Raw genomic sequence first — 19,902 nt, forward strand, 5'->3', positions numbered from 1 at the left:
ACAAAACCAAAGAGTATAAAACCCACAGATAAAACCAGTATAAAACAAACAATTTAAAGAGTTGGCAAAACATTTTGAAAGCAAAATTATTTTTAAGATTAGTAAATAAAATAAGACTAATATGGATCTATCACATAAAATTTTTGTGCCTTTAGGCCGATTTTGGCGTACTAATATGTAAGGGTCATGAATTATTAATTTCATAGTTAATTTTTTATAACCTCACAAATAATATTATATTAGAGCATTAGTTGACAATGTGGCTAATTCTGTTGTACACAATCTCTAAACTAAACTAAAATGGCACGTCTAAATCTATTGCTATCCCTTTCATAATGTTGCTTGCGGAAATGGATAGCACTAGATTTAGTAAATTTAGTTTAGTTAAGAGATTGTGTACAAGAGAATCGGCCCCAATAATTTACTAAAGAAAGTTTAATCAAAACAAAAGAAGCAATGAGAATCCCTAAATCAATAAGTCCTCGGATTCAAAAGCAATTAATGTAAGTTTTTAAAGTTGTGTACTTACTACCTATTTAGTAATATTTATAATTTTTTAATAAAACCCCTTGTCAACTCGTTAATTTAGTTTTCTAGCACAAATCACGAACCAAAATGTGATAAGTATAATTTCAGAAAACGTTTTGGTGTGTATGATAAAGTATTACCTGTTGAAACAACACCAAGTAGACTAGTTCCTGATCATATTGTGAAGCCTGACTATGTTACTAATAAATTAGTTTTTGTAACCAAGAAACCTGAAATTAAAGATGAGGAGCAAATAAAAGGAATGAGGTGTAGTTGTATATTAGCATCAAGTATTTTAAAGAAAATTCATCCATTTATACAGGTGAGAAAAAAAGACTGCTTATTACTATACAAGCTATCTTTGTAACAAGTAGATGATGCCCGCAACTTCATCAGTGTAGATTAAAGGGGCTTAAAAATCCTGTGGGAACTCATTTAACTGGTATAAAAGTAGCCTATGTCCTTCCCTGGAATGCAAGCTAACTCTGTACCAAATGTCATCAAAATCTGTAAAAAAGATAGACTGTGAAAAGCTAGCAGACAGACAGGACACACTTTCGAACTTATAACATTAGTATGGATGGTAGTGATTTCAATATAAATCACTAAATATCACGTCATTTCTGTTGTGGACAGCCACACAATTAATATATTACTATCTTGAATATATTATAGTGAAGAATACAAAACATGTTATCTTGGTTCTCTAATGTTAGAAAGAAACATTTGTTGCCTCAAATTAATACTTAATTATCAGTAAGGTTATAGTATTTAATATTTATGCTTTAGCCAGGTGTAACAACAGATGAAATAGATGAATTAGTTCATACATTGAGCATAGAAGCTGGAGCATACCCGTCGCCGTTATATTATAAAGGATTCCCAAAGAGTGTGTGCACATCAGTGAACAATGTTGCAGTCCATGGCATACCTGATCTCCGACCTTTAAAAAATGGTGATATAGTTAACGTTGATATTACTGTAAGTTCAAAATATCCAAAATACAAGTCTGTCATTTTAGCTTCCATAGCTCAACGGTTAAAGGAGTGAACTGAAATTCGAATGGCCAGTCGCACTGCGATGCGGCGAGTTGCGGTGCATTTTAAAATCCTCAAATTTGAATTTTAATCATTTGAAAGTAGCTGTCTACTGGTGAAAGTATTTTTAAAATCGGTTCAGTAGTTCCAGAGATTACTTCCTACAAACTTTACCTCTTTATAATATTAGTTTAGATGATTAACAACAGCTAATAAATAATGATCTTAAAAATAACCAGAAAAATAAGTGTGTGTGGGACTTGCACATGAAGGGTTCCATCATACAAGAAATAACACTTGAAATTTTCATGGTGCCCATTTTGAAATTTTTAATAATAATTATAAAGTATCTTGCATTTTAAAATGTCTTAAAAACTTGCAGGTTTTCTTAAACGGATATCATGGAGATTGTTCAAAAACATTTCTAGTCGGTGATGTGGATGATCAAGGCTTACATCTTGTCCACACAACTGAAGAATGTCTCAAACAGGTTTAAACTCCAATTACTCTGATGCAGACCATAAAAATCTCATTCGCCATGCATATTTCATTTCACAATGGCGCCGATTCTGTTCTTTATCTATACTAAATTTACAGTACATATCTTTATCTTTTTAATATTGCTAAAAAAGCATGGTACACAAATTTTACATTTAAAGACTCTAAAATTTTAGTGCACGCTACAAAACGAGGATGTGAATACTCTAAACACGTCCTATAAATTGTTATCGATTATGTTTTTGTTTTCAGGCTATAAGTATATGTGGTCCAGATGTACCTTTCTGTGATATTGGCATGAGGATTTATAGAGTTGCCAAGAAAAATAACCTCACAGTATTACCAGCGTTTGTGGGACATGGCATTGGAAAGTATTTCCATGGCCCTCCTGATATATATCACACAAGTATGTATTATAATAAGTTATTCTGGGGTATGGCTTATTCTTAAGTTACTATGCATATACATAAAATATGGCACAAAATACACCATGCCTGGTACATAGAGACAAAAATATTATGCTCAAACACAAATAACATCTGAGCGATTTCTATGAACATTGCACCTTGAAGTATTCTATTTTATCTATGAAGTTGGGCGAGCATAAAAGAAACTAGAAATCAAAGCATCCAGCTCGCCCGACTTCAACATACATACCTACACATGTCGAAACTAGAAACAAAAGTTATTTTTACTTTGTAGTGGTTTTGGAAGTCTGTTTATTCTGTCTGTCTGTTTTATTATTTTTTTATAACCATATTATATATAATTTATGTATTACTTTTATTTTCTAGTAAATCGTTATCCGGGATTAATGAAACCAGGGATGACATTCACTATAGAGCCTGTGCTGTCTCATGGCAAAGAAAATACAGTTATGTTAGATGATGGCTGGACTGTAGTTACTGAAGATGGCTCCAGAGCCGCCCAAGTGGAACATACTGTGCTTGTTACTAAAGATGGAACTGAAATTCTAACAAAATAGCAAATATAGCACTACATATTAAAAATAATAGTTTTATAAATAAATCACTTATTTATTACCTTTGCTCTTTATATTATTATTCCAGTGTTCATTTTCAAAATCTGTCATTAAATTTTTAAGGTAGAAGGCAACAGATGGAGCAAAATAACTACTTATGACTTTTGACTGTGTATCATTGTACTGATATAAAAAAAATTGATAAAGATATAGAATAAAAATATTATAGTACTTTTAAATTTTATTTATAAAAGTGGGTATTTGATTATATTTTACATACAAATCTATTCAGTCAAATGAAGACCTCATAAATGCTAAGATATTAGATGATACATTTTTATTTCACATTCTTTATAATAAGATCGAATGAACTCAATGTTCATTAATCATTATCTTAATTTATTGCTTATAAAAACATTTAACAACAAAGAAAAACACATATATTATTGGTTATTTAATTAGGCATTCAGGTGATGTTGCAGGCATAAAAATTGTTATTGGGTATCCTTAACACGAACAATTAATGTTCCAGTAAATAAACTGATTTGTTATTAACTCATTGTTCATTAAACTCAGCCACCCAAATCATATTCGATGCATTATTAATTAATTAACAGCTTGCTTTTGATTCACTGTTCCTGATTGCTCTTCCTTTTTTCGTTGTTTCTCTCTCATAAGTTCAGCATCCCTGAAATGAACTTCAATTTAATGTAACTAGCTTATGCTTGTGACTACCGCATAGACTACACAAATTTCAAAGCCGTTTTAGCCCTTTAGGCATTGAATTTTCAAAAATCCTTTCTTAGCGGATGTCTATGTCATAATAGCTATCTGCATGCCAAACTCTAGTCCGTCCAGTAGTTTGAGCGGTGCATTCATAGGTCAGTCAGTCAGCTTTTCCTTTTATATCTACACACATAATATATATATATATATATATAGCTCAGTAATATTGTATTTAATATTTATCTATAGATAAATACAATATTACTCAGATATTCCAAATCTTAAGGGTTTTGTTTATGTCATTTATATCTGTGTTTTCGAGATTTAGATTTTATAGTCAAGGTTAATTGGTTTGCCTCATATTCAACCTTTATGTAATGCATTAAGGTTGTGTATGAAACAAAAACAAATCCCATGGGAACTCTGCTTTTCCAGGATAAAACGTTGGCTATGTCTATTTTCAGGACGTGTAGTAAGCTACCTCTGTACCAAATTTTATATAAATTGATTAAGTGGATGGGCCTTTAAGAATCCAGTGGGAAATCTTTAATTTTCCAGGATAAAAAGTAGCCTATGTCAGTTCTCCAGGATGTGAGCTAAATCTATACCAAATTCCATCCAAATAGGTAAACAGTTGGGCAGTGAAAAGCTAGCAGACAGACACTTTTGCATTCATAATATTATTAGTACAGATAAATTATATGATTTTGACTTCTATATATTACTTTTCTTATAGAGTATGACTTATATATGTTGTTTAAAATGGAGTATATCCCAATTTATGGAATAAAATCTTGATTTTATGTGACTAATCACTAATTTGAATATTGTATCAAAATGTTTTTTTAATACACATTAGGGTACCTTTCTCCTAATACTTTGGTACCCACATGGTGCATAGGATTCCAAGCTAGGGTAGGCATTAGTCAGTTAGGTTACCTATTTAAAGGCAGTCATGATGAAAAATGACCTAAGCTATTTCAACTTGGGTAAGCAGTGCTTTTATGTCTCTATGACCTGCACGCCACTGCCCACTGCAATGTACAAAAATTTCCTAAAAATAGTTGCTGATAATAATGCCATACTGTAAGGACAAGTTGAGATGTTTGATAACTTTGTGGCTCTAGTGTTACATATTGGAATATTGACACTGCACTGGCTATAAATCTTTTGTAGAAATGCATGGACATGAAGAAATGTAATACCTGTGTTTTCTTTCAGTAAGAGACAAGCCAGTCTTCTCGCTAGCATTTTTCTTTTTCTGCTGTTCTTGTTGTTTCTTTTGGTTTTTAGCACGAGCCAAATCTCTTTGATTTCCACCTTAAAAGGAATAATGTTATTATGGAGTTTTTGACATGAATTTATTTTACTAAAATAATTTATTAACACCTAACAGCAGGCAAGTTCAACTTTGGTCTTATCCATGATGTAAATAAACATGTAAATAATAATATTATGTTGCATGTACCTACCATAATCTGGCAAAATAAATGATGATGATTGGTACATTACATACAAGGGATCAATTTATATTAAAATTGTGTCATTCCCAATTTAAGACTTGTAATCGTTGTTGACTTCATCTGATGATAAAACCCCTAGAACCCCTAGAAAAATTTATGAGGTCATCTTGTAAAGCACAACTTACTCAAGTGAATGAAGCATATTTATGACAAAAAATAACATTTATTGGAAATCACTGAAAAAATAACATTGTTTTGAATCATGGTACTTACGGGTCATCGTGGCTTGGATTTTTTTGTATAAACTAGTTACAAAACGGTTGTGTAAAATACTGTAATAAAGCCCGGACGATACGCTAGTCCGGCCGAAACCCAGGACAACGCACCGCCCTTCTTCTCACCAATATGAAAGGAAATTTAAAGCAACTAAAGGAGAAGTTCTATATCTTTTCAGAACAAAGCGTTCACCCAGCTGGCCATTTTACCATAGACATCACAGAGTACATTATTAGAGTTTAGACAGTAGGTAGGTACCTACCTAGTAGCGCCTGTTACCTACTGTAGGTACCTAGTAGACAACACAAGTGACACCACCAGCAGCTACCTATTACCATCACCGATCATTGTTCTGAGATTAACATAGATTATCTATTATGGAACACACCAGACGCTTATGCTTGCGGCAAACACCACTGCAGATATATTTTGTTCTAAGCATCGACATAGGAGGTAATAATCCTGTACATAAAATTCTTTGGTTCTAAGACATTACTTTATATATATATCGACCGAAAAGAGTTCAAATTAAATGAGAGCGCCACTTTCGTTCTTCTGGTAACACCATGTACTGCAACAAAAACCATTATTATATTATGTTTAGGCAATATTATACCATTTATAGTTAATTACACTAGTTTGGGGCACATTGGTTGGGTGGGTCGCACATAGGTAGAAACATTTATCAAAATAGTTAGTTGGGGTGTGCTAACTACTTACAATTTCTTTGAAACTAGTTAGTATAGCCAAAATGAAAAATTGTAACATAACTAGTTAGTTTGTTTTAATTCGTAATTTTTTGTGAAATTTACATTTATTGTAATTTATTCAAATCGCGAGACTTCGAGATTTTATAACAATCTAAAAGGTATCTTGATAACTATATTTATATAAAGGAAAAAGCTGACTGATCTATCAAGGCACAGCTCAAACTACTGGACGGATCAAGCTGAAATTTGGCATGCAGATACCTAGCTATTATAACGTAGACATCCGCTAAGAAAGGAGTTTTGAAAATACAACCTCTAAGGGGGTAAAATAGGGGTTCGAAATTTGTGTAGTCCAAGCAGATGAAGTCATGGGAATAAATAAATTAGTCTTGTTATAAGGAATGTAAACATGTAATAAATCTACAATAAGCCTATTTCCAGCAGTGGAAGTCTATTGTTTGATGAGTACGATGTAGAAATGAACTGAGGTAAATACTGATTTTGCAGCACTGTGGCAAAAGTTTCAGCAGCAGATTTTCGCAATAAATTTTTGAAACACGTTTTGTCAATAAGTTTCTGGAACAAATTTCATCAAAATGTTTCCGCCACAAGTTCTGCAAACAAGTTTCGCCAGTTTCAGCAACAAGTTTCGATCTATCTACACTAGGTACTTTCATAAGCGTTGGGCGCGATCCCAGGAGACGAGGGTTCGACTCCTGCCAGTCCGCAATTTTTGATATGGATTTGAAATTATTTAAATATTATATTATAATGTCCTTAAAAGGGGTACATACTGGAAATACATGCTTTATATCCGCAAATAGGGTTATCAATAGTTGGTGAGCTTGATATTCGGCCAAAAAGCGTATTAAAACTTTATAATAATTTACTTTACGAGCCCTTTAGAGCATCTTCTTATTGGTGATGTGGCTGTTATTTGGTATTTTTCGTACAAATGAACTGGCAAATTGCTAAAATTCATCTAAACCAACAAAATATTTTTTTTTCTCTTAAAACATTTTAGTTCCCAAATATTTCATTCTGCTCTGTGTTAGGCTTGCAGCCACCTTGCAACCAATCGGACCGAAAGACAAGCGCTTCCCTGTTGGTAGTTGATTCAACTACCAATTGTTAAAAGAAAATACGTAAGGATATTCTTCGTCAGTTTTTATTTAGTTGACATGTTGATGTGAACAGCAAACAAAAGAGAATGACATTTTTATTTTTGAGCTTATAAATAAACCTAATACCTACGAAGAAGTATTTATTCTAACACTCCTCCTTATATTCATAAGCTCGTCACTTACTCATTCTGATTTACTATCACACATTTGCACTCTATACTCATGCATCATCTAATCCCATTCCTCTTACACACCATTCAAATTTACCTCTCATCAATCCTTTCGTTAACACATCTGCAACCATACGTGAGGTTTCTTTATATATCAGAGAAATCTCACCATTTTCTATTGCTTCTCGAATAAACTGATATCGTACATCTATATGCTTAGTACGTTGATGGTGTACAGGGTTTTGTGCGATAGCCATAGCTGACTGACTATCAGTGTATAGAGTTATCGCTTCACAAGGTTTCCGTGTTAGTTCAGCCATGAACCGTCGAAGAAATACAGCCTCTTTAGCAGCCTCCGACAATGACACATACTCTGCCTCTGCAGTAGATAGTGCTATTGTTTTCTGCTTCTGACTATTCCAGCATATAGCTCCTCCTTGGCACAGAAAAACTGATCCCGAGTATGACCTGCGATCTCGGTCTCCGGCGTGGTCGGCATCTGCGTATCCCACAATCCATTCTCTCTGTACTGCTTCTCTAGAGTACTTAAGTTTTAACGATTTGGTTCCTTTTAGATATCGGAGAACTCTTTTCAATGCTATCCAATGGCAATCATCATAACACTCGTTAAACTGACTCAGACTATTCACTGTATGTGCTATGTCTGGCCTCGTGCACACGGCAACATACAAAAGTGAGCCAATTAATGCTTGATAAGGTACATTAGGTGATACATGATCGGGTCCAGGTTTCTCTAACCTCTGCCCTTGAACCGAAGGTGTGGTCACTGGTTTAGCAGCTTCCATTCCATATGCATGTAATAACTTCCCTATGTAATCTTCTTGGTCAAGACTTATCCCATCTTTCTCCTGTGTTATGTTAATTCCAAGCATAAGTTTAGCGCTTCCCAAATCTTTCATTTCGAAATTCAACGTTAGCTCTTCTTTAACCTTCTTCATTTCTTGCTCTTCATTCCAAAAAATAAGTATGTCATCTACATACACTGCAAGTATGATAATTTTTTGCTTGTCACCTCTGTAATAAACACATGATTCATTTTTGGATCTATGAAAGCCAAGTTTTTCTAACGTCTCATTGAGTCTTTTGTTCCATGCTCTAGGAGCTTGCTTTAAACCATATAATGCCCTGTTCAGACGACAGATGTAATCTCCTTGCTCTTCAAAGCCTTTAGGTTGGTTCATATATACTTCCTCTTCAAGATGTCCATTTAAGAACGCCGTTTTCACATCCATTTGATCTATATGAAGTCCTAGTTTAGCTGTCAAAGCTATTAGTAACCTTAACGAACTGTGCCTGACCACGGGCGCAAAAGTTTCGAAGTAATCAATGCCTCTTCTCTGACTGAAGCCTCTTGCAACTAAGCGAGCTTTATATCTTTTTCCTCCCGCCTCTTCTTTAATTCTAAATAACCATTTAGAATCTACTATGTTGCATTTTCTCTCAGGTGGCTTCACCAAAGTCCACGTGTTATTCTTTTTTAAAGCCTTCAACTCCTCCTGAATTGCAGCTCTCCACATGTGACTGTCTTCTCTAGACAAGGCTTCTTCTATAGTCAGTGGCTCATCTCTAGCTACTGCTACTGTATGATATAGAATACAATCTTTGAACACTGTAGGTGTACGTTCTCTTAAAGGATATCTCCTACCTTCATCAACGTTCTCCATTTCTGTTTCTGGATTACTCTCTATAACCCCAGATCCAGGTTCTTCTCTCGTCTCTATATCATTCTCCATCTGAATAACTTCTTCTGAACTAATTGGTATTTCTGGTATTGTGGGTATATCTTGCACATCCGGTTCTTCTATATTCCCTAGAGGTATTATTACTTCCTCAACTACTCTCTCCTCATTTTTAGATGTGTCGATATCTTTAGAGTTTTCGAAGAATACAACATCTCTAGATTTGTATACCTTATGAGTTTTCGGGTCTAATAAACGATAACCCTTTGTTGTTTCGAAGTAACCTACAAAAACTAGCTCCAAACTTTTCGGATAAAGCTTTTTCCTCTTTTCATCTGGAATGTGCATGTATGCTTTGCTCCCAAAAATACGCAGAAAACTCAAATTTATTTTCCTTCCAGTCCAGGCTTCTTCTGGAGTCTTTCCTTTAACCGCCAGTGTAGGTGATCTGTTTTTCAGAAAAACAGACGTTTGAACAGCTTCCGCCCAATACACTTTTGGTAAGTTTGCTTCAGCAAGCATACTTCTTGCTCGTTCCACAATAGTTCGATTGGCTCTCTCGCTCACTCCATTTTGAGCTGGTGTATAGTCCACAGTTAGTTGATGAACAATGCCATTTTGTTTTAAAAACTCACTAACTCTTTTATTGACATACTCGGTCCCGTTGTCGGTTCTAATAATTTTAAGCTTTCTGCCAGTTTGTGATTCAGCTAAAATCTTAAACTCAACCAAGACAGAAAAAACTTCACTTTTTTCTCTTAAAAAATAAACGAAGGTTTTTCTTGTTTTATCATCAATAAAAGTAATAAAATATCGTTTGCCTGAGAATGACGGAGTTTCTATAGGTCCACAAACATCACTATGTACTAACTCAAGAATTTCAGTAGCTCGCTTCGCCTTCTTCTTTGGAAAAGGTAGCTTAGTCTGCTTACCTTTCAGACACGAAACGCATTGTACTTCTTCGGGATCCTTAAAGTTAATACCTTCAGCCATTTCGTCTCTCAATATCTTCATATAGTTGAAACTTAGATGACCGAGTCTCTGATGCCATAATCTAAAACTATTATCAGCAATTGTGTTCAAAGCTGAAACATACGAGTTATATGTACAAGGTTTTGATCTAAATTTATAGATCCCTCTCTCTTCCTCGCACATCTTTTTTCCAGAACCTTTTATCTCACAATCATTCTCTGTATACATCTCACAACCTCTCTTTGAAAATACTACTACAATACCTCGATTAACTAACGTACTTACACTCAATAAGTTCACAGTTAAATCGGGTACATACAAAGCTTCACTCACCGTAAACTCTAACTCTCTAGTCGAACATACATCACCACGACCTTCTCCATTTATTCTACTCCCGTTCGCGCATGTAACTTGTACAGGCTTCTCTAGCTCTACATAGTTTCTAAACAAATCCTTGCGACAAGTCATGTGAGATGACGCGCCCGAATCAAGGATCCACTCTCCTTTGCTTGAACTCTCTGTAGTAGATAATGCAGTGAAATTGACTTGATGACCATTATTGTTCGTCTTCTTCTTCGATGGGTTGGATGGACAATTTATTGCTTTGTGGTGTCCTTTACAAATGAAACATTTCAGTATTTTCTGTTGTTGTTTGTTTCTGTTTTTCGAAAAATTGGTTTTCGTAGAAACTAAGGCACTCGTAGACGGCTCCTCATTGTCGCCTTGCTCCTTCTTCTCCAATTGTAGAAGCTTCATTTTTACGTAATCAGTAGTTAGTACTATATTACTGTTTTCCATTGCCATTCGTAGAGGTGCGTATTTTTCTCCTAAACCTTGTAACATGAGCGCTGCTAACAACTCGTCGTCCAGCTCTTTTCCTATATCATTCAGTTTTTGAGCGATACTCATGATCTCAGTTACATATTTTTGTGAAGATTCGTACATACTGAGTTTCTGACTAACCAGTTTGCCCAGTAAATAGCATCGATTATTTACGCCTCGATCTTCGAAAGTTGAGCACAAGGCATCCCAGCACTCCTTTGCCGTTTTTGATTGGCGAACGTGAATTAAGCAGTGTGGTTTTAGCGTTAAGCAGATTTTTGCTCTAGCCTTCTGATCCTTTTTAATACCTTGTACATCGGTAGCACTTGGTGTTGTCGCTGTGTATTCCCAAAGGTCTTCATGAATTAGATGTAGTTCCATTTGGAACTTCCATGTTCCATAATTCGTACTACCGTCCAATTTTTCCATACTTGGAAGACCTGACATATGGGAACTTTGCGATCTCTCAACATCTCTCGTTTCCATCACGATTTCCTTAGATACTGTATGCTATGCTATGACCCATAACCTGTTGGTAGTTGATTCAACTACCAATTGTTAAAAGAAAATACGTAAGGATATTCTTCGTCAGTTTTTATTTAGTTGACATGTTGATGTGAACAGCAAACAAAAGAGAATGACATTTTTATTTTTGAGCTTATAAATAAACCTAATACCTACGAAGAAGTATTTATTCTAACATTCCCCAAGCTTTGGCAAGCTTAAGTAAACACCCATCCACACGCTTGTCAAATGCCAGTAATAGAGTAAAATTATACACTGATGCCAGTGCTTGTTGATTGCTGTTTGCCGCAAGCATGTAAAGTGTGTTTGTCTATGGGCTCTATGGTCAACTCAAGTTGTCAAAATGTCGGTCGATGCACAAGTGCATCTCGATAAAAATGAAAATAATAAAAAGAATGATAAAGCCCTAAAACCCTTATTTCCAAAACAAGCAGAGTGTTCATATGTGTCTTGTTACTGGCAAGTATAAGTTATATTTGTCAGGAGTGTACAATTTTATTTCAGGAATTGTTGTTAATGTTTTGCTTTGTTTCTGTTTCTGCTGCACTGCAGTGAAGAGAATGTTTGGAAACTATGTCAGGACGTATCGATACGGATTCCGGGAGAGCTGGATAGATGCTATGTTGTGTTTATATCGAACCCTTGCCGCACTGTGCCTCTGTGGAAACAAAGGGCTGGGCGCGAAGAGGATCGCCTCGTCATATGGGTGTGTACTAATTTGTGTTTATGTTTAAGCAATGCGGCATTTTCTATTCAATTTTTGGAAATAATTATTGTAGCTTATATCAAATATCAAATTCGAATAAAATGAATGTAGATAACATTTTTAAAAAGATTTAAACAGCATAAAAATAATAAATAAAATAAAAATAGCTTTATTTTCCTTTCATTGATACTATATTTAAACAGCATACTTATTATTATTGTTTTATCAACATATTTTTTAATGATATCAATCAATCAATCAGCCTGTTTGCATCCACTGCTGGACACCACCACCACCACACATAATCCTCCGCCTTCCTCATCCACCCACTCACACCCAATGATAAGTACACATTATTAAAAAAATTACAGTTGCATAATGATATATAAATATTAATTATTTACAGGACTACCATGTTATATTTTTGTACTCATTGGATAGCAAGACTTGTCTAGTTTACGACTTGGACTCTGAACTTCCATTTCCAACTTTCTTTCACAAATATGTGACAGAAACCTTTCGTACTGATCAAGTTTTAAAATCAGATTTTCACAGGTAAAAGATTTTTTATGAATTCTTCTTTTTAAGGTTCCATATTATAATATAAATATGGAACCTAATAATAAGGATAATAATAAGGTTCCATATTATATTATAATATAAATTGAATATGTCATTCAATGTTCTCAGCGTACATTCAAAATCCTTTAATGTTTTATCGTTTTGTATTTTGTGTCTTTTTTTTGTACCTTTATTTGTATTTAAATTTATCATTAATCATCTAGTTAGTGTAAGTGGCACTGCCATTCTAATAAGATATAAAATAAATATTATTATATAAAATATAATTCCTTATAATTTTAGTCATGGTAACCAATATATTGTTGTAAATGATTCTGTTATAAATATGGAAAAAAATAGAATTTCATATAAAAAAAAATTCAGTGCTACTATATATTTTTGGACTGTATTGACTTAATTAGATCAGATTTGACTAATTACTAATAAGGTGGAAATATTTTTATTCTCAGAATGAGAAGGGTTTAGTGTACCACGATGGCCAAATGCAGATAGATCTTTCTCATTCTAAGAAGATACCCATTCTCTGTAGTGAGTCGGCGATGGCTTGATTATGATAATAATGTTCATTCTATAACAACCTCACAAATGTTTCAGATTTTTCCGTGTTGTTCCTGCAAAACAATTCCTGCAACATTTTGCTTCAGACAGGCGCCATATGAAGAGACCTGATGGGTCATGGATTAAACCACCCCCTCCCTATCCTGCTGTCTGTACTTCAAGTAAGTAACTTATTTAAGGTGCTAGCCCACAACTTTGTCCTCATGGATTTAGGTTTTGTAAAGGTCCTGCGGGAACGCTTTATTTTCCCAGCATAACAAGTAGCTTAGTTAGGTGACCTGGCAGTCTTTTGCTTGTGCTTTAGTTCCAACAGAGAAAAAATATAAAAAAAGTAGATGTATAGCATACTATATTCAAAAAGTAGATGTAAACCTACGAGTTGAATGAATAAAAGCCTATTAATCAAAATCACAAGACAGACAGATTATTCGTCCTGACACAGCTTTTTGTGAAAGTTGTGTTTTTTATTTATAGAAATGAAAACTTTAGGCAATTGGGCAATTTTGGAATGGGTAAAAACTTCAAGGTCACGTCACCGTCCGATACGCTGATGTTAATATGGTTCATTAACTGAGTGCTGTTAGATGTAAAAACTTGACTTATGTTAGTAGCTTTAATTTACAAATTGAGATTTTAATTTTTTCTACAATTAATTTGAAAATCCAAAAATTCCAGTACTTATTTTATTGTTTTAAGTTTTTATTTCGATCGGCAATCCCCACATCCCCTGAGTGTCATGTCAATATTTTTTAAACCAAATGGTTTTAAAAATATTGACATGACACACTGTCAATATTATCATTAAAACTCCTTATTTCAGCTGCAACTCACAATTTAGATGAGTACATCAACATGGACCCTGAAACTGGTCCAGGACAAGTGTTAAACCTCACCGATTATGTACAACGATTCTATAAAAAAGACAAGTAGTACAAATTATGACAGTTAGACTAAATATTGTTTTAAGTTCCAACATCATAACATTATTATGTTATGGATTTATTTAGTTGATTATGTTTAAATAATCTATGTTACTTGTTAATTTGTTCTACCAGTCTACCACCTCAATTAAATATTTTGTCCTTTTTAAATTATATTAAAAGAATTATTTTAATGTCCAAACAATCTTATTTTTTGTTACGATAATGTACTATATAGAGGGTGTTTTAAAAACAAAATTAACTATTTTAATGATTGAAATATTTAGTATTATAATAGCACTGAGTGACCCACATGAAGTGGTTTTGCACAAAAATTGAATTAACTCGCCAATTTCATATTATATTAAGGAAATTTTCTCATACTTCTATAAACATAATTTTATCTAAATATGTTTATGAATTTTAATACTATCTGGCAAATATACATACTGCTACATATTTATATGAAATTAAAATATTCTAAATTAGTTAAGTTTTCTAAATATAATATATTGAATTTTTGTGGAGCAACATGCGTTAAGTTACAACAAACATGTACTTAATTTAAAAAAATAATTTGCATCAATTATTTTATTATTACTAAAATAACATTAGAAGATAATATTACTTGTCGTGCAGTAGCATACTTTGCAAGGACTCTAAAAATTACTATCTGAAAAATTAAGTGCATTATAATTTTATTATTTACTTAATCATCATAGCAATTTTAAGATTGTTCTTGCATATTGAAAGTGACTATTAAAGTACAAGATAAGTATTCTTCCATTTTGCAATTATTATTGAAAGTGACTGCAAACAATTATAATATGGACCATGTATCATACTTTGTACTCTCGGAGACTTATTTTACCAAGCAGCATTTTGTTTTGTCGTGTCTTAAATTAATGTTTGAAAATAAAGTGTTAAACATCCAAAGCGATGATGTATACAGATTCAAATAGACTTCAATGTTATACATATTTTTTAAGTCTTCCCATCAGAGTTCAATATAGTTCAAAAGCCTTTATAGTGTTAGTCATAATTTTCCTGCTCCTGTTATCGCTGTAGGTAATTATTAATTATTTGTAAACCTTTTTATTGTAATAAGATCTCTAATAATTTTATGAATTTTACGGAACATGCTGTATGTAGCAACGACAATGGGTTTAAGAGTGGAATAGAGCTTTAAGGATAAACGCAGTCCTGTAGACTAGAGTGGAAGCGGCGGCCTTTTTTGATAACTGAAACTCAGCTTTATCCACTTCAGCACAGAGTTGAAATTGGTGTAAGGAAAATAAAACACAAAAGCGGTTGCCGTGCTTCGACTCAGCTGCTGTCCTCTGACACTCATAAGCATTATTTGGATGATTTTTGAGGTTTAATCTGTAGGTATTTAAATTAAGGGCTTATTGCTTATTCTGTATTCAATATTATTATGTAGTCGTTTTGATGTTATATATACCTATGTCTCTCATACATGTTAAGTTTTAATAACCAAGCATGATTTTCGCCACAGAAATGTACTTATTATCTTTAATTTTTTGTTAATACGATTTATTACTAAGTAAGAAGGTGCCATATTCTTCTAATACAGATTTTAATTCAATAATTTAATTTACTTACTTTCTTCGAATAGATAAATAAAGTTATTGAAATGAATCCATATAATATTTTGCTATTACTCAATTAGTTGTTGAACAACTAGTTGATTCACTAAGCAGTATAAAACAAAGTCGCAATCCTTGATTGTCTGTGTGTTTGCTTATAACTTCTAAACTTCGGAGTGGATTCAAAATATTCCACGAGGAACAGGATAAAACACACATTTAATCCATATAATAGTTAGCCCACTCCTACCAGGCTGAAATAACTAGTTTAAAATAAAGTAAGTAGGAATACTCAGATCAGAAATGAGGAGATCCGTAGGAAAACTAGAGTAACCAAAATAGCTCAACAGGTTGCGAAGTTGAAGTGGCAATGGGCAGGGCACATAGTTTGTTAAACCGATCACCGCTGGGGTCCCAAGGTACTGAAATGGCGACCGCTAAATTGTAAGTAGGTGGCCGGACGACATCAGACGAGTCGCAGAGAGCCGCTGGATTCAGGCGGCGCAAGACCGTGGCGTGTGAAAGTCCCTACAAGAGACCTATATCCAGCAGTGGACGACTATCGGTTGATGATGATGATGATTAAGTAAGAACATAAATATGAGCTACACATGAATGATAAGACTTCATTTAATTTCGTTAATAATAAATTGATAAGCGGCCCTACAAAAACAAAAACTGACACGCGATCGTTGATTAATGCTTGATTGTTTGTACCTATAAGCTTTTAGAACATGCTTGTGTTTGCGTGTCGGGTCGGTACTTATAGAAAAAATAAAAGGCTAGCTAGCACGATATAACTATTTAAGTAGGTATGTAAAGTACATTTTACATTGCATATAATACTATGTAGTTTATAATACTCGCTTGCTTGTGTATTAAAATGGTTAGCGCCCACTGAGATTTTTGCCGCTATCATTTGTATGGACTATGGGATTACGTAACAGAGGTAGCGCTATACAATTTTTTTTGCGGATAGTAAACCTATAGGTGTGATAAATTGTTACGAACGCGAAGTCACTTGTTTTCAAGAAATAAAACCACAGATTATTACGCTACCTTGAATAAGTAGGTATTATCTTTGAACTAGCTTTTAACAGTGTTAGGTGTAATTATGCAAATAACCTAATTAGGTTACTTTCCAGCGCAAAAAGAGTTTTAAAATATTCGCGTTTTCTTGGCCAGTGTTCGTAGCGTTTCGTGCAACCATAATTTTATTGTTATGTTCAAGTAAAAAAAGATTCTTATCAGTTTGCGTGAAATAAAGCGAAGACCACGAACCTATTAATTGTTACTTGCTTTTATTTACGCCTTTCATATGCTTATTTTATTTTATCAGAGTTGTTATTCTAAGATTTTATCTTAACCTAGATAACCTATATGAAACAAAAAATGGCACAAGTTACCTAATAGCTAAGTTACCTATAGTCCGCGTCAGGTTGAGATGGCAATCGGGGTATGAGGCGGAGGACGCTCCGCACACCCGTACGTCACCTGCGCTCGTCTGCACCGGATTAGCACGGGGGCTGTGCGGGTGTGCGGGGCGTTCCCTCCCCAACTGCCATTTCAACCTGTCACGTACTTATACATTTTTGGTGTGGCGAATGTTATGTCTTTTCAAACTTATTTTGCACAGGTACCTATTGTTAAGTTTTGTGTACCTACTTATGACATTGTACCGCAAGTGATACATGTGTATTATTATAATATTTAATATTTTTATGTGATTTTATTGTAGTGTATTATAATCGCGAGGTAGCTTTTGTATGTTGTTAAATCTATTTAACGTTTTGTATCAACTTTTATACACTCTTTTTATCCTTCCCTAAGCACCCTTAGAAATGTACCTAAATGTATCGGAAACTATCGTCGAATTTTTAAAAATGTCTTTTATCATTTATGTACGAATGTTACAATTACAAAAGTAACACGGCCACATAAATAAAAACGTTACACCGTCGCTATTGAGTTAAGGTGCTCGCCCACTGAAGAAAAGTGGAGTGGAGATATGTTTATCACACTAATCAATGACAAATACGAAAGTTAACGTGTCAAAATTATCAAACATCTGACTGGTCGACTAAGCACAACACCTATCTCGGATCCGCTAGGGTTCAGTTGACAGGCACCCTTACTTATGCCTAATGTGGATTTGTAATTATTTGTTACATGAAGTTGGATATTTATTTACATGAATTTATTCATGTGACCGTTTTGAAATGTTAAGTATGTTACGCATTAAGCATTGATTCTATTTAATGTGCTGTTAAACTTAAGTTATCAGAGATTGATATACAGTTGGCATTAATTAAGCAATTGATAAATTTTAGTCAAGTTTTAACAAAAAAACGTAGGTAATTTAAATTATACATTTACCTATATTTATATCGTTAGTTAGTATTTATTATACAGTTAAATATATTATTATTATAGAAATAAGATTTTTCAGGAGCACCAAAATAAACCATGCAATTTGTTTAGAAGTTTATTATACTTAGGTCTGTACCACCTTTTGATAATATTAATACCTAATTCTTGATTTGATGATTTTCTGCAGGGTTCTTTATGTGTTCAATTTTACTTTCTAATCTATATAGTTTTTAAGTACCGGAATATGGTTTGTTCTGAAAGGTAGACCTAAAGAACCTAGTTCACGTTGTCCCAACGTGCTTGGCGACCGTCAGCTAGCCGACTAGTGTGTTTTCATAACCAAATCAAAGTATCTTGATGCGATTTGCAAACATTCGTCAAACGCAATGGGCCAACATGAACTGGAGGCTTAAAATTTTCCTAAGCGCTTTTGTAGTTTGTAACTAAGTAACGGTCGCTGTAACCAATCTCTACTTCTAAACAATAAGTGATCTCAAAGTCTAGTCATTAACTTTTCTTCTACTTTACTATTAAGGAGTTGCTATACTAAATCGATAATAACTACCTATGTATTTTATCGAGGCGTAGCTGGATTCTTTATGGGACCAAATTAAAAAAGTATTGAGAATGGATGAACACAGTGATTAAATGGATATTGAAAAAAGTAGGGGCTGTGTTTATGTCCCACTAGTTACGCCTTAGGCACGATTCAAATTGTAGTGCTGTTTTTGGTACGGTATAAAGATCTGGTCTCCTAGGATATAGTGACTACCTAGAGAGATCCTCTTTGACGTCGATGCTACGTCGTCAAAGGACACAATGCCATCTTGTTTCGGTAGGACGGATTCTTTTATGGTTTCAATAGACAACCACACCTATTGAAATAGGTTTCAATTGGCGGTAAATTTGGTGTAATGTTGTGTAGGTACACTGTACCTAAAGGTAACATGGGTTAACAGCGTATCTGATCCATTTGATCTCATGAAATGTAAAAGGCAGGCATCGCCAAGATTCGACTACGTACGAGTGCAGACCCGTACGTAGTCGAAATTACACGGACACATACAAAGCGATTTGCCTCCTCGTTTCTAATTGAACTGCTAAGATATGGAACGCATTTCCAGCACCATTTTCACTCCAATTTTAATATGGGTAGGTACTTTCAAGTCGTGAGTGAATCTTCTAGGTAAGCGTGCTCCATCTTAGGCTGCATCATCACTTGCCAGCAAGTCCGATTGCAACCAAGCGCTTGTCTATAAATAAAATAAAAACACCGTAATCAGCACTATGATATGAATCATCCCTTTAATCTTACTACTTTATGTATGAGACGTTTCATAATGATCGATACCTTCCTTCGAAGCCTTTTGATGTTTTTATGTACGACTGACAGCCTATTTAAATGATAATAAATAATTATCATGCTTATGCTTTCAATGTAACAATATTTTTTAATTTTAAATGATTCAAGCAAAAATAAATTATTGTGACATGCATTGTTTTTTTTTGTATTATTCCCAGTTTCCGCTATAGGTACGTACCCTATCCGCGGAGTGAAGTTAATATCGCTCTCTCTACCTAGCTAAAATCCTATATAAACAGAGAGAGAGTCAGAGTTAGTATAGC

At 34.0% G+C, this 19,902-nt stretch overlaps 3 protein-coding genes across 7 annotated transcripts; 2 read left to right on the forward strand and 1 right to left on the reverse strand.

The window, feature by feature from the left end:
* Positions 1 to 23: 23 nt before the first annotated feature.
* LOC117994596 (methionine aminopeptidase 1D, mitochondrial) lies at positions 24 to 3,276 on the forward strand. 5 transcript variants are annotated; one of them, XM_069503276.1, is made up of 7 exons: positions 65 to 177; positions 380 to 503; positions 637 to 850; positions 1,318 to 1,509; positions 1,948 to 2,055; positions 2,316 to 2,469; positions 2,858 to 3,276. In XM_069503276.1, exons 2-7 carry the CDS (start codon positions 457 to 459, stop codon positions 3,046 to 3,048), a joined length of 906 nt encoding a protein of 301 aa, XP_069359377.1. In that variant the 5' UTR covers positions 65 to 177; positions 380 to 456; the 3' UTR covers positions 3,049 to 3,276. The 5 variants fall into 5 exon arrangements, with proteins under 5 accessions (XP_034838424.1, XP_069359377.1, XP_069359387.1 ...); XM_069503286.1 differs by having other exon boundaries at positions 69 to 177; positions 452 to 503; XM_069503279.1 differs by having other exon boundaries at positions 77 to 177; positions 385 to 503.
* A 375-nt stretch (positions 3,277 to 3,651) lies between these two features.
* LOC138403633 (uncharacterized) lies at positions 3,652 to 11,494 on the reverse strand. The gene is made up of 3 exons (XM_069504961.1): positions 7,612 to 11,494; positions 4,977 to 5,091; positions 3,652 to 3,733 (listed from the first exon to the last, which is right to left on the reverse strand). The coding sequence occupies exons 1-3, from the start codon at positions 11,492 to 11,494 to the stop codon at positions 3,652 to 3,654; spliced, it is 4,080 nt and encodes a 1,359-aa protein (XP_069361062.1).
* Positions 11,495 to 11,846: 352 nt separating this feature from the next.
* Positions 11,847 to 19,772, forward strand: tun (N-terminal glutamine amidase tungus). The gene is made up of 5 exons (XM_034982553.2): positions 11,847 to 11,992; positions 12,086 to 12,239; positions 12,646 to 12,794; positions 13,416 to 13,540; positions 14,200 to 19,772. The coding sequence occupies exons 1-5, from the start codon at positions 11,877 to 11,879 to the stop codon at positions 14,307 to 14,309; spliced, it is 654 nt and encodes a 217-aa protein (XP_034838444.1). The 5' UTR covers positions 11,847 to 11,876; the 3' UTR covers positions 14,310 to 19,772.
* Positions 19,773 to 19,902: the final 130 nt, after the last annotated feature.

Source organism: Maniola hyperantus, chromosome 2 (assembly GCF_902806685.2).
Source record: "Maniola hyperantus chromosome 2, iAphHyp1.2, whole genome shotgun sequence".
Taxonomy (NCBI): Eukaryota; Metazoa; Arthropoda; class Insecta; order Lepidoptera; family Nymphalidae; genus Maniola; species Maniola hyperantus.

What these genes read in the sequence shown, in the direction of transcription:
- LOC117994596 (XM_034982533.2), top strand. Translation starts at nt 122, where the DNA reads ATGGATCTATCACATAAAATTTTTGTGCCTTTAGGCCGATTTTGGCGT. An exon ending in CGATTTTGGCGTACTAATAT is followed by an intron (nt 178 to 636) that starts GTAAGGGTCATG and finishes GTATAATTTCAG; the next exon opens with AAAACGTTTTGGTGTGTATG. An exon ending in TCCTGATATATATCACACAA is followed by an intron (nt 2,470 to 2,857) that starts GTATGTATTATA and finishes TTTATTTTCTAG; the next exon opens with TAAATCGTTATCCGGGATTA.
- LOC138403633 (XM_069504961.1), bottom strand. Translation starts at nt 11,494, where the DNA reads ATGGAAACGAGAGATGTTGAGAGATCGCAAAGTTCCCATATGTCAGGT. An exon ending in AACGAAAGGATTGATGAGAG is followed by an intron (nt 5,092 to 7,611) that starts GTAAATTTGAAT and finishes ATTCCTTTTAAG; the next exon opens with GTGGAAATCAAAGAGATTTG. An exon ending in CTTACTGAAAGAAAACACAG is followed by an intron (nt 3,734 to 4,976) that starts GTATTACATTTC and finishes AGTTCATTTCAG; the next exon opens with GGATGCTGAACTTATGAGAG.
- tun (XM_034982553.2), top strand. Translation starts at nt 11,877, where the DNA reads ATGTCGGTCGATGCACAAGTGCATCTCGATAAAAATGAAAATAATAAA. An exon ending in AGGATCGCCTCGTCATATGG is followed by an intron (nt 12,240 to 12,645) that starts GTGTGTACTAAT and finishes AATTATTTACAG; the next exon opens with GACTACCATGTTATATTTTT. An exon ending in TTAAAATCAGATTTTCACAG is followed by an intron (nt 12,795 to 13,415) that starts GTAAAAGATTTT and finishes CAAATGTTTCAG; the next exon opens with ATTTTTCCGTGTTGTTCCTG.